We start from the raw sequence: 13,257 nt of genomic DNA on the forward strand, positions 1-13,257 counted from the left end.
GAGGGTGATAGCCAGTGACATCAAGGAATGTGTATGCCGAGCACCAGATACTCCGTATGATGGTACGTATAGATTTTACAGAACACATACTGTTATGGTTAGTGACTCAGTCTTTGATTAGAATCATCTACTGAAGTTTGGAGTGACAGATCTTGGTTTTCCTATCTGCTAATATTTATTACTGATTAATTTTATGGATCTCTATCGTTCTTGATCCCTGTGCATGAACTCTAAAGCAAAGATTGTGCTTTACTGTGAGTTGTTCTCGCTTTTTTACCGGCTATTTAGGTCTAAGCACTACATAATCTGTCACAAAAAAATTTCAATTATAGTTTTTCCTTGTCTCTTAGATATTTCCATCTCAAATCAGTTAAGAGCTGTTTGGAATTAGAACTTAATATTTCGTCTATTTCTTGGACACTCTGTATCAGATAAGGTTGGCTTTGAAATCCATTACCAACATCTTAGTAAAGTGACACAGCTTTTGTTCACTTAGTTTCACTCTATTACAATATCCATCCTTCATTATTCTGAGCTCTTAATACTATTTCGAACCCTTACCCTCTTTAGACATTAGTTTCTCAATGACAAGTGGGTTAACTCCTCCCTGGAGTAGACTCACTTCCATCCTTCTTTTTTGTTTAATCCACCTCAAGTTAATCATCTCTATGGTGATGTAAATCTGATGTATTCCTAGACGCATGTCACAACAATATTATAGGCCCCATGTGTCTCAATGACTTTATAGTTGGAAATTAGGAGCTAAATAATTTTTCAATGTCAGATCTCATTGTGGTGATTTTTTTAAAATAGTCTAGTTAGGAAAATTTGTTTATATGACCTTGTGTAAATTTGAATTTCTTCCGACACATCCCAGTTAATGAGTATATTTCATGTTTTCAACTGAAAAAGATGAACTGTTTTGTGTAAAAATTGTTCTCTTAACGTCAAGGCAATATTTTTCTCCAATACAGAAGGTTGAAAGAATTTAATCCTTCGGTTGGTGTTTATATATAAAAACAGCTAGGTTGGAAAGAATGTCCAGATCAAAGATAGGGCTGTAAACATTATCAATGGTCTGTCCAGGGAAGTGTCATAAACAAACAGAAAGTTGATTATGAAAGCAACTAGCGTTAACTTGTCCTTGTTCTTTTTTGCCGTCAACATAGAGGAAAGAAACCTCGATCGATCTATATTCTTGATGCTTAACATGTAAATGTAACAATGTTTCAATTTCAATTTATAGTGTCTACAATCCTGGTCAAATAATACAACAGATATACTCCGTTTCTGTTTCCTTAGTAGAGAACATGGTTTCTTGTTTCTACACTCTTACTTGCAAATTCAGCTCTTGTCTCCATCCTATTCCGTCTGTGACTGTTTCAGACTTTCAGCAGCTCTTGATTATAGCATCTTGAATGGCTTACTTGCATCTCCAACTGTCAGTGTCAGTGACTCTTGGGTTGTTTCACATTTATTTGCCTTTCTGATTTAGGTTTTCTCAGCCATCTGGCTACTGTGACATCTATCCTCACTTGTTTCTATACTTTTGTTTCTTTGATCCTTTAATTGTAGTTTCTTTAACATAGATGATTTTGTATGTGGATTTCTACAATCCAAAGGTACTAACTCTTTCCACACTGGATATTTCTTGTTTAAGTATGCTATGGATTGGTATGTCGAAGTCTTACCTTTCATCTCAGAATACATTGTTATACAGAAACTTCCTCAACTAGCAATATGTCCACACTGTTTCATATGTTTTCTTCACATCATTAACGTTCATGCTTGCAGGATTTGTTAATCTAGGTAATTCCTTTTTATTTTTTGGGTATCAAGTAATGACATCCCTAGTACTCTTTGTTAAAACTTTCTGCCGCCTTTTAAAGATTGGACCTGCTTAACCTGTTTCTATTTATTCATATACTGGTAAACGAGTTACAGGTAATGTAATCATTATCTTTTAATAACTCCTGCATTGCTAATGTGATATTACATGACAATCTAATTGCTTCAGACTTGTTTACCCGAATGCTGGTGCTGAATAGATGTTTTGGGTTTTTTTTATGGGCTGGAGCATTGGGTGGGGGGATGGGGTTGTTTATATATGAGCACTTTCTGAAATTTTGAGAACAAAATGTTACTATATGGTTATGATTTCATATTCTTGCATGAGTATGTTTATGGATACAAGCTAATTGACTTTAACTCCCTTTCTTACAGAAACTGCATATTCAAACATTCCAATGACATCGTATGAGCTTCCTGATGGGCAGTAAGTTCGTGACCTTGTTTCCTAGTTTAGTTGTAAGGAATGATTAGATATGAGTTAGACGTTCTGAAATATTATATGCTAAAAATTTTAGCTCTTTATTTCATGCATTCAAACACTAGTAAATGAATCTGCAGTTCACTTCCCATTCTATGATGTTTATAGTTTTTTTATTTGATGCAGGACCATCGAAGTTGGTGCTGATAGATTTAAGGTTCCTGATGTTTTGTTTAATCCGTCTCTAGTTCAGGTAAAATTTCCAGATTGTATTTGGTCTATACATGTTGGTTATTGTAGTTTCTGTGTGAAGAGCGCTTAATGTTGCTGTGTCGCAAAATGTAAAGGTGCATTAACAAGAGAACTTATTTTTACGATATCATGCCAGATACCAAGCTAGCATTCTTTTTTCATGTTCTTGAAAGAAAATTAAGATTATGAGCATTTTGTTGCCAGAGCATATTACAAGTGTTATGACTTGCAGACGGCTAAACACTTTGTGAACATTTATGTTAAAAGGGATAGAAGGGATTCTACACTAAAATCAACTATTTATATCTAAACTTTAAGCAGTTGCATGTGTTCTTTGATTTCTCACTTAGCTCGCTCTCCATATTGGAATGCTGAAAAATGCACTCTTTAACGTGGTTACTATGAGCGAGACTTTGTTTTTTTATTATTTATAATATAAAATTTTGTCTTCATTTTCAACCTCCCATTGTAGACAATACCTGGCATGGAGAGCTTTGCAGATACTTCTCTTGTCCGTGGTCTTCCACAAATGGTAAATCTCTTTCTCCAGTGTTTGGCAATTAGCACTCTGACTTTATTTTGGTATATGCTCTTTAGACCACTTCTATTTCTGTCCTTTCCTCCAGGTTATTGAGAGCATAAATAAGTGTGACGTGGACATCAGAAGAGAACTATTTAGCAGTATTCTGGTATCCTTCTCCTTTATCTATTTACATTCTGGTATTCTTTAGTGTACTTTTCCCCCCTTTGTCAATCATGGACTTCTGTCCTGTGTACAAATGTGCTTGCTAATTTTCTATTACTGTTTACAAGCAAGGCGGATACTGGTGTCAAATTACACGCTCACGCGCACACGCATGCACACACACAACGGCAGAGAATATTTTGTGGATCAAATTTTGTTAGATACCCTTTCTTGGGATAAAAAGCTTTTCTATGGCTAGTAAAAGCAACTCTCATAAGCGAATATGACATGTACTGCTTATGGTAGTTGATTTTCATCCTAATGTCGTAAAGCTGTTCATGGTGCATTAGGCTTGGGTATTAAAGTCAACGGATGCTTTTTAGTACATCTCTTTTCCTCACTGTAGGTGTATGCAAAAAACCATCCCACCTGGAAGATATAGGGTAGGAACGGTAATCCATATTGCCCAGCTAGCCCTGTTTTATCGTTTTTTTTACTTCGGGTTATTGCTAGTTTTTTTTCCTCTCTATCATGTACAGCTCCTTAGTGTTGCCTGGTCTATGCTTAGTGATTGTATCTCTGTAATTTAGTTTTTATACGTCCATGTACACACTTGCATGTGTGATTATGAGTATGAAGTATATCATATTTATAAGTTGGGCTTAGCCTTTTTTTTTACATGTTTTATTTCTTATTTCCACTGTAGATGCACAACATTTCAAACATGATCCTCACCTCAAACATACAAACAGTTTGTGCTTGTAGCTTGGATGGTCTTTGACGGACTGGATTAGTTTCAATAATCATGTGTATCGATCATGCTTAGCACAGTCTTGTTAGTGGTGTTTTAAACCTATAGGCCCTATTCTTGCCTTGTAACTTCTGTTATTCAATTGTATTTGTGTTGTAATTTTGCTCGAAGTGGCTCTCTTCAAATTGACTTTTCTTTGGCTTATCAGATGATTGCAACCTTAATTTTTTAAAACATGTGCATTCACTGGCATAGAAGCAAAGACGAGTCAAAACTTATTTTAACCCGACAACTGTCTAGATTAGTAACTTAGTATTATAGTATGCTCATAGGACTCCTTTAATTTGTAAAAAGAATTTTTCCAGTTAACTGAGGAGAATAGCTTGAGTTCTTCCTATTTCAACTAAACTGATATATGATTTATCAAAATATATGTTATTTGAAGTTAAGTCCATTGTCTGTCCCACGTGTGACAACATCAGTATATTCTACCTTTTTTTAAGCTGGGTAAAAGTGTGATAAGAATTATTATCAAGTCATCATATTGTTTTCTGTTAAATTGACAGGGCTGAAGTTTTTTGAAAAGATTATTTTACTTCTAAATATTGTAATGTGGTTTCCTGTCTGCTTTCATCCTTCCTCAAACAGCTTGCTGGTGGAACTGCATCAATGCAACAATTAAAAGAGCGGCTTGAGAAAGATTTAATGGAGGTAAAATTTCTCTACTAATTATGTGCATCTAATTGGTTTCGCGATCTAAAATTCATATTTTTGGCATGTCATTGGATGCTCTGATACTTCTGAAGATTGAAACTAGGAAACTACCTTGCAGCTGCAGTTAAGTAAATGGTGATACATAGTGCCACATACATCTAATAATGTAAACTGCGAAGTGTCCTGTTATGTTGTATAGTTCATAGAATTCGATTGAACTATATGAATGTGCTGAAATGTTATAGGTGATTGTGTGGTCGAATGAGAAAGCATGACCATTGTTTCTGCAGTTCATCCATTTTATTATTAGTTGAAGTCTGAAGGTGGAGGAAGAAAGCAGAGAACTGAAATGATTGTTGACAAGAAAATATGCTACCCATTGAAAACACAAGCTATTTAGTCATATACTCTGTCCATGGTGAGAAAGAACAGCTAAATAGCTATGAGAATACTCTTGAGCAGCTAGAATTACAAATTGTTGATTCTCAAGTTCTCCTCTGCTCTACAGATGAATTTGGTAAGTATTTACTAATTACCAATAAACCCCAATATGCATTGCAATATCAAAATGTTGGAAAATAATGAGGAACCTTAGTAAAAAGTTGATAATGAACATGGTGGAAATGACTAGGCTAGGAAGATGTACAAATGACCACACTAGAGAGCTTGCTGGATTGCATCCAAGGAAAAGTGAAGGGGAGACGGTCAAGGTGGTTTGGTTTGTGAAATATAAGGATGTGCAAGATGCAGAAAGATGCTCAAATATGATAGGAATGACAAAGTTAGAGGGAAGGAGACCTTAGATTGGGATAGATGAAAGTAGTGGAGAAATAAGTATTTTCGGGTGGCTTGTAGGATGCTGCATATGGGCCTTATGGTAGCTATATGCAATAAAATGTGTGTATAAAGTTGGGCCACAATTGGTGGGAGAGCGGTCAATGATTAATTTGTTTGTTGGTGAGTGAAAGTGCATGCTTCGGTTTTTGTGGGTACATGGTTGTAGGAGAAGAAGTGGGTGGAGTGCAGGCGGATGTCTTTGTGTTGGCGGGGGTGGAGCATGTTTGTTCTTGAATGTATGCCCTTATAGAGCACAGAAAATTCAGACAATGTGGCTTGCTAAGTTGTGCGTAAAGTGCATAATATTTTTCTTTTAAACCAATTTAGGCGGTTCTTGAGGTTTGATATCTCCATTTATGTTGTCTGTATAGGAAAAATAGTTCTAAAATCTTTATTTTATCTAAGAGGAGATATTTTTTTAGAAAAGCCTATGGATGAACAACCTGATATGAAGGGAGAAAGAAGTCACCCAACTGTCGAAGAAAGTTCCCATGAGTGCAAAAGAACTCGTGTGAGAATATATATGATGAACTCTTTGTACAGATTATGTCAAAGCAACCTTCATGCATCCTTAAATTATTGTGAATCTGCAGTAATGCATCCTGTATTTTAATTCAAAAATTCCCTTGCCCAGTCTGATGCGGAGATTTGAACCCACAACCTCCCACAAGGGAAGAAAGTGATGAAATTGTATTTTTCTGTAAAATCAAAATCCAAAAGGCATAAGCTAGATTTTGTTGCGCCTGTAGTATCTTTCCAACAGAGACAGTTTATTGTTTCTTTCTATGTGATTGCCTGTGAGTTTTACTTAAACATCAGTTAGAAAAGATAAATAATCATATTTCACTATTTTTTTGGTAAACACTCGTTTATTTCTTCTTGCTTCAATAATAATTAATCTCTTAAGTAACTAAATTTGTCACATAAATGAAATTGATCAATATAAACTAATCTCATATTATTTTATTATGGAATTGCATTAATGGATTGATAGGCGGCTCCTCAAGCTGCACGGGTGAAGGTACTTGCAAGTGGGAATGCTACAGAAAGACGATTCAGGTCAGATTTACTTCTTCCTTATGATATCTATTGTCCCTGTTTTCTAGCTAATACTTATTTGTGAATTGTGACATGATATCTGTGCTCAGTGACACTTTTGTAGCAGAAGATATATTTTTTTATCGGTGACTATTATCCTCTTGAAAGACTAATTGCCTAACTACAATGTAAACATGACTGGAAAAGAATGTATTCAAATGGCATGTTAAGATTTTTTTTAATTTAATTTTCTGGTTGGCTGAGAATAAGTCACATTTCTGAAATATACTACCAACGGTGACATGTCAACGCCCTCATTAGTAATCTAATCAGAGTCCAGGTCTTGGAGTGGAACTTGAAGTGAAACTGATGAGTGTTTAGAATCTCTAAATTTGGATCCTTTCCTTTCTCCAGCATATGGATGGATTGGGGCAAAATGAATTTAAGCTTATACTTGTTTCTTTTTTTCTTGTGCGTGAGAGAGCTTTGTTAAGATAAAGGAAAAGATAAAGATTGGGTTCCACTTGACTAGTTGGACATCAGACTGTATTAGCTTTAGTGATTAGGGAGTTTATTAGTGGATTTCCTCCATTGAACAAAATAGTGTATAATGAATATGGATACCTCTGATTAACTTTACTGTGTTCTCTTGGATGATATTTAGGATTTGCTTTGTGTCATCTAATTGTTATGTCATTAAGAGGGTTCGTGAATGTACATGAATTGTTTGTTGAACTCACTGGTCTTGAGATCTTTGGGCTACAGGCAGAAAAGGTTGAAGATATGGAGAAGAGGTGCTGTACGCGTACTATATTTACAGTTAAAATCTTATCAATAATTCATGAGATCTGCTGCTAGAGCTGCATGTTTTAAGTACGGAGAAGCTAACAGAGTTGGCAACGATAGTTATCAATACAATAATTCAAAGTGCTACAGACAATAAGTTCTTTCACATCCATTCTCCATTCGGAAGTTCTTTGTCTTGAATTCTGTTGTTTTCTATTGAGAGGATTTAGAGAAAAAGAAGTTAGCTACTTAGTAGCCTCTCCTTATCTATTTATATTAACGAAATGATGGTACAGTTAAGTCTCTAACCGATGTGGGACTAAATCAAAGAGAGACTAAACCCAAAATACTCTTTAACACTTCCCCTCAAACTAGAGTGTATACATCATACATACCCAGTTTGTCACAAATAAAATCCACTCGTGTTCTACCTAGTGGTTTGGTGAAAATATCAGCTTGCTGGTGTCCTGTTGATACATGTTTTGCTTCAATGATCTTCTCCATGAGTTTTTCACGAATTATATGACAATCAACTTCAATATGTTTGGTTCTCTCATGAAATACGTGATTCTCAGCAATATGGATTGCTGCCTTATTGTCTCCATATAAGCTCATAAGACACTCAGGAGGGAGTTTAATTTCAGTCAGTAAATCTCTAATCCATATCATCTTTAACGGTACATTGGCCATGACCCTATACTCCGACTTTGCACTCGAACAAGACACTATACTTTGTTTCTTACTCTTCCATGATATATGGTTTCCTTCATGAAATACACAATAACCTATGATCGATCTTCTATCAGAAGGACATCCTGTCCAATCTGCATCAGAAAAACCTGTCACACAAGCTCTGATCTGTGTAGAGAAGTCCTCTTCTTGGAGCTTTCTTTAAATATATCAAAATCCGCATTACGGCATCAAAGTGAGTAGTACTTGGTGCTGATAGAAAATATGATGTCAGGTCTGGTTACCGTCAAGTAGTTTAATTTTCCAACTAATCTCCTATACCTCCCCACATCTTCAAGGAGCTCCCCCTGATCTGGTAGCAGTTTTGTGTTCATATCCATTGGAGAGTCAATACTCTTACATCCCAACATTCCAGTTTCTGATAGCAAATCAAGTACATATTTTCTTTGTGACAGAAAAACACCTTTCTTTGATCTGGCCACTTCTATGCCTAGAAAGTACTTAAGAGAACCAAGGTCCTTAGTTTAAAAATGCGTCTGCAGATATTTCTTCAGGCTATCAATACCTTGTACATCATCTCCTGTGATCACAATATCATCCACATACACAACTAGTAAAATCCTTTTTCCATCATGCATTCGCCAAAAGACAGAATGATCTTTTTCTGCATGATTGAGGCCAAACTCTCGAAGGACGGAGGCAAAACGACCGAACCAGGCACGGGGAGATTGCTTCAGACCATATAGTGATTTCTTTAGTCTGCAGACTTTCGTAGACTCCCTCTGAGCAACAAAACCTAGTGGTTGCTCCATATAGACTTCTTCTTCCAAAATTTCATGAAGAAAAGCGTTTTTAATATCTAGCTGATGAATAGGCCAGTGATAGTTTGCAGCTAAAGAAATAAAAATGCGAACAAAAGTTATTTTTGCAACGGGCGAGAAGGTATCCACATAGTCCTAGCCATAAACCTGAGAGAAACCCTTGGCCACCAACCGAGCTTTTAATTAGCAAGAGAGCCATCCGGATTAAGCTTAATAGTATACACCCATTTGCAGCCAATTGCTGTTTTGTCGGGTGGTAGAGTAACCAAATATCATGTTTTATTTTTAGTAAGGGCAGTCATTTCCTCCTGCATTGCTTGAGTCCAATCTGGAATGGATAGAGCTTCTGACACATTTCTGGGAACCGAATATGAGTCCAGAGAAGAAATAAATGTGTGAAAGGTAGAAGAGAGATTAGAGTAAAAAACAAAATTGGAGACTGGATCAATGTTATCGAGGCGCAAGGCGCAATGCGGGGCGCAAAGGTCCCTTACGCGCACCATGCGCAAGGCGCACAACAAGGCGCGCGCCTCACTAACTGAGACGCATAACTCAAATTAATATTTACCAACATCATAAGACAAACATATAAGCAACATATTAGTTACCTACATCCAAAATTATGAGAATATCAACTTAAATCATCAATTATGCTAACTGAATTTTTACCAAAATTATGAGAATATCAACTTAAATCATCAATTATGCTAACTGAATTTTTAAAGTAACAAAAAAGATACAAGAAACATGTATTTAAATCATCAAATTAAGTGATTAACAATTATGAGCATATGTTTATAAATTGTCACATAAAAAAACTAAGAAATATAATTAACAAACATGACTGTTTATAATTTTTTAGTTAGTATTCTTAATTAATATTTGCTACTTAGCTTGAAAAGATGAAGAATGAATGTAATAATTACATATTTACATGTTCATAATTTGCTATTAGCATGCTAATTAGTGAAGGAAGTTACAATTAGCAAACAAGTATACTAAATTACTAATTATTGTTTTTTTTTATAGGTTAAACATGAAAAGATGAAAATAGATTAGCAACTAGTAAGAAAGAGTATATTACATGATATAAATATGTAATTATGTAAATTATTTAAAAAAAATAGAAGAAAGAGTATGTTACATAACACAGGTGCGAGGCGCACGTGAGGCGCGCGCGAGGCGCGAGCGAGGCGCATGCGAGGCGCGCGCCTCGCTGCGTGCAGCGCCCCGCCTCGCGTGCGGGGCGCATTTCGCCCAGGCTGAAGCGCCCCGCGCCCGTGGCGCGCCCGGGGCGCGCGCCTCAATAACACTGGACTAGATGATTAGTACAAGACTGTTTACCCTTACGAAGTGCAATAGGGAGATCCATAGCTGAATCTGGAGTAGGATCAAGATGAGTAGAGCTAAGCACAGGACTTGTTTTCAAGGTTGGCGGTGGCACAGGAGCGTGAGTGGGGCGACGTGTATAGACCTGCAATGGTTCCTGAAATCTTAGTGGGTTCTTACCAGTATTGTTCAATGGTGGCACAGTACCATTGGGTATGAAGGTATTTTATAGGAGTAGGTAGTCGTAATCAGCAATAGATAAAGAAGGGAGAGATGATGAATGACCAGGTAGGTGTTCAAAGAATGTAACATCGGCAGAGATTAGATAGCAGTTGAGAGAAGGACAAAAACATTTGTAACCTTTTTGAGATGAAGAATAGCCAAGAAAAATACCTTTGATAGAATGAGGATCAAGTTTAGTTTTCGTAGGACTATGGTTATGAACAAAGCATAGTGAACCAAAAATCTTTGGGGGTAAAGGAATAATGTCAGAAGTGGAATATAAGATACTGTAGGGAATCTTATTGTGTAAAACAGAGGATGACATTCGATTAATTAGGTAGCAAGCAGTTAAAACAGCTTTCTCCTAAAATGTTTTTGGAACATGTCTATAAAATAATAAGGATCGAGCAGTATCAAGAAGATGCCTATTCTTGCGTTCAGCCACCCTATTTTGTTGAGGAGTATAAACGCAAGATGATTGATGTAAAATACCATGATCGGCAAGAAAATTGGCAAATGAGGTTTCCAAATATTCTTTTGCGTTATCTGAGCGTAATGTTTTAATTTGAGTGTTGAACTGAGTCGTGATTTCTGAATGAAATATTTTAAAAATAAAAAACACTTCAAAACGGGATTTTAAAAGATAAATCCATGTAACACGTGAAAAATCATCCACAAAGCTAACAAAATATTTAAATCCCATTTTTGAATTTATTGAACATGGACCCCAAACATCAAAATGAACCCAATCGAATGGCTTAGTAGCTCGGTTATTGACTCGATTAGGAAACGTCACACGATGATGTTTTCCCAACTGACACGACTCACAATCTAAGATAGAAATACTACTTAAAGAGGGCATAATCATTTTGAGAACATGTAGAGATGGATGACCAAACCGACAGTGGTAATCAAGTGCAGATAAAGTATTGGTATAAGCCACATGATCAGAAGCCAACTCTAGCTCATACAAACCGTTCCGCTCACGTCCTGTGCCATTCGTCTTCCTCGTTACAAGATCCTGAAATAAACAATGAGTAGAAAAGAATGTGTACAATTTAAACGTTTTGTAATTTGACTAACTGATAAAAGATTGTAAGGAAAACCAGACAGATAGAAAACAAATGACAAAAGAAGGTTAGAAGTAGGAATGACATTGCCAATGCCCCTAACTACTGTGCGTGATCCATCTGCTAGAATGACATGGTTAGAAGCATTAGAGAAAGATGACAAAATATTACGGTTTTCAGTCATATGATCAGTAGCTCCTGAATCAATAATCCAAGGTTTAGACGAAGACAATGTGAGAGAAGATATACCTGCACGCGCAAGAGTAGCTGAGAAAGAGGAAGATTGTGCCTGTGAATTCTGGTATTGCTGAAATAGCTGGAACTGCTCAAATTGACGTTGAAGCTGTTCATCGTGAAAAACAGATGTAGACGGTTGTTCGGTTTCAGCAGATGTGTCCTGAGAAGTCATATAGGCACCACTTTTTGCCTTTTTCTTTTCAAGTTTTGGACAGTTGTATTTAATGTGACCAGGTTGATGACAGTAATTACAAGTCATAGAAGTATCCCCGGGTGGATTTCCTGGGAGGAAACCTCCTCGTCGTCCTTTGTGACCTCGGTTGCCACCGTGGCCACCTTTGATCTCTGAATACCCACGGCCTCTACCACGGCCAGCGAAGTGTCCATCACGACTATATGGAGACGTGCCCTGAGTGGCTAGAGCTGATCGGTCTGAGGTGGGTTATGGAGCTGAAGGTGCTGTTGGAATAGAACTTTTAAGAAAACGATAGGTTTCTGAAAGGGAGCTTACAGCAGAACTGCCCATAATCTGGGGCCTGGCTGAGGAATAAACTGAATCTAGACCACCCAAATATGTGAGTACCATCAAGCGGTTCCATTGATTCTGCATTTGTTAGACGTCAGAAGTGATTAGAAAAATTTGTCGAAGTTCCTCAGCGAGATGATTGAACTCTCCATAATAGTCATCAAAGGATGCGCCGTCCTGTTTCTTACGGAATAGGGCCTGAATCACCTCATAAGCTCCGGTGATGTTGTTGCTTCCGCCATAGAGAGATTGAAGAAAAGTCCATAGTTCCTTGACAGTATTGCAATGCAAAACAAGGTCCTGTACTTTTGGTTTCATGGTAGTAAGGATTTGATGAAGGAGAATATTATCCTCCAATGTCCAAACATCTGTCGGTGGAGTAGGAGGGTCGGACAACAAATGACTGGTTTTTCCTCGACTAGTCACGTAGATCTCAACACCTCTCTTCCACTGCAGGTAGTTGTTGCCATCTAACTTCCGATCTGTAATTTTTCCAGCAAAGATCTCGGAAACTTTTGTCTGGACCAGCAAGTCTGCAATCATGTTCTCAGCCGAACTAGTCATCTTGAAACAGACGAATACAATCGAAACCCTCATTGAGACAAATGTTAAAACAAATAGATGCTCAAAACAACAAATCAAGAGGACATATATATCCGATTAGTTCTCTAATTTAGAAAAGGAGTCGCGGAAGCGATATCAACCCAAGAGAGAACTGGTTTTTGTTTTCACAAAACCCAAGTCAACCTCTATATTCGTGTTTCACGAAGGAAACAAGAACCGAAAGCAGAATATCTTATCAAAGTGAGATAAACACTCTTCCTCGCATTAGTTCTAGGACTAACTCGACGAGGGACCTCTCATCAGTTCGAGGACTGACATGTCGAGGGAAACAAAGTGAGATATAAGTTTTTTTAGAAGATCTCTATATTTTCAGATCTTAAAAAAAATTGCAGAAAAAGGCAGCGACTTCGGCAGGTGGAGAGGGCGGTGTCGGCAGGTGGAGGCGTCGGCAGCGGCGTCGGCAGAT

General features: G+C 37.1%; 1 protein-coding gene across 2 annotated transcripts in view; it reads left to right on the forward strand.

The window, feature by feature from the left end:
• LOC109848781 (actin-related protein 4) overlaps nucleotides 1-13,257 on the forward strand; it is a 31,203-nt gene that overhangs the window by 15,415 nt on the left and 2,531 nt on the right. For both annotated transcript variants that reach the window (XM_020418452.1, XM_020418453.1), the window contains exons 11-17: nucleotides 1-62; nucleotides 2,224-2,275; nucleotides 2,456-2,522; nucleotides 2,994-3,053; nucleotides 3,148-3,210; nucleotides 4,606-4,668; nucleotides 6,503-6,567. The exon at nucleotides 1-62 is cut by the window's left edge and continues 68 nt beyond it. In XM_020418452.1, coding sequence (XP_020274041.1) covers nucleotides 1-62; nucleotides 2,224-2,275; nucleotides 2,456-2,522; nucleotides 2,994-3,053; nucleotides 3,148-3,210; nucleotides 4,606-4,668; nucleotides 6,503-6,567 — 432 coding nt within the window. The remainder of the gene's footprint in view (nucleotides 63-2,223; nucleotides 2,276-2,455; nucleotides 2,523-2,993; nucleotides 3,054-3,147; nucleotides 3,211-4,605; nucleotides 4,669-6,502; nucleotides 6,568-13,257) is intronic.

The sequence above is a fragment of the Asparagus officinalis genome, chromosome 7 (assembly GCF_001876935.1).
Source record: "Asparagus officinalis chromosome 7, Aspof.V1, whole genome shotgun sequence".
In the NCBI taxonomy this organism is placed as follows: Eukaryota; Viridiplantae; Streptophyta; class Magnoliopsida; order Asparagales; family Asparagaceae; genus Asparagus; species Asparagus officinalis.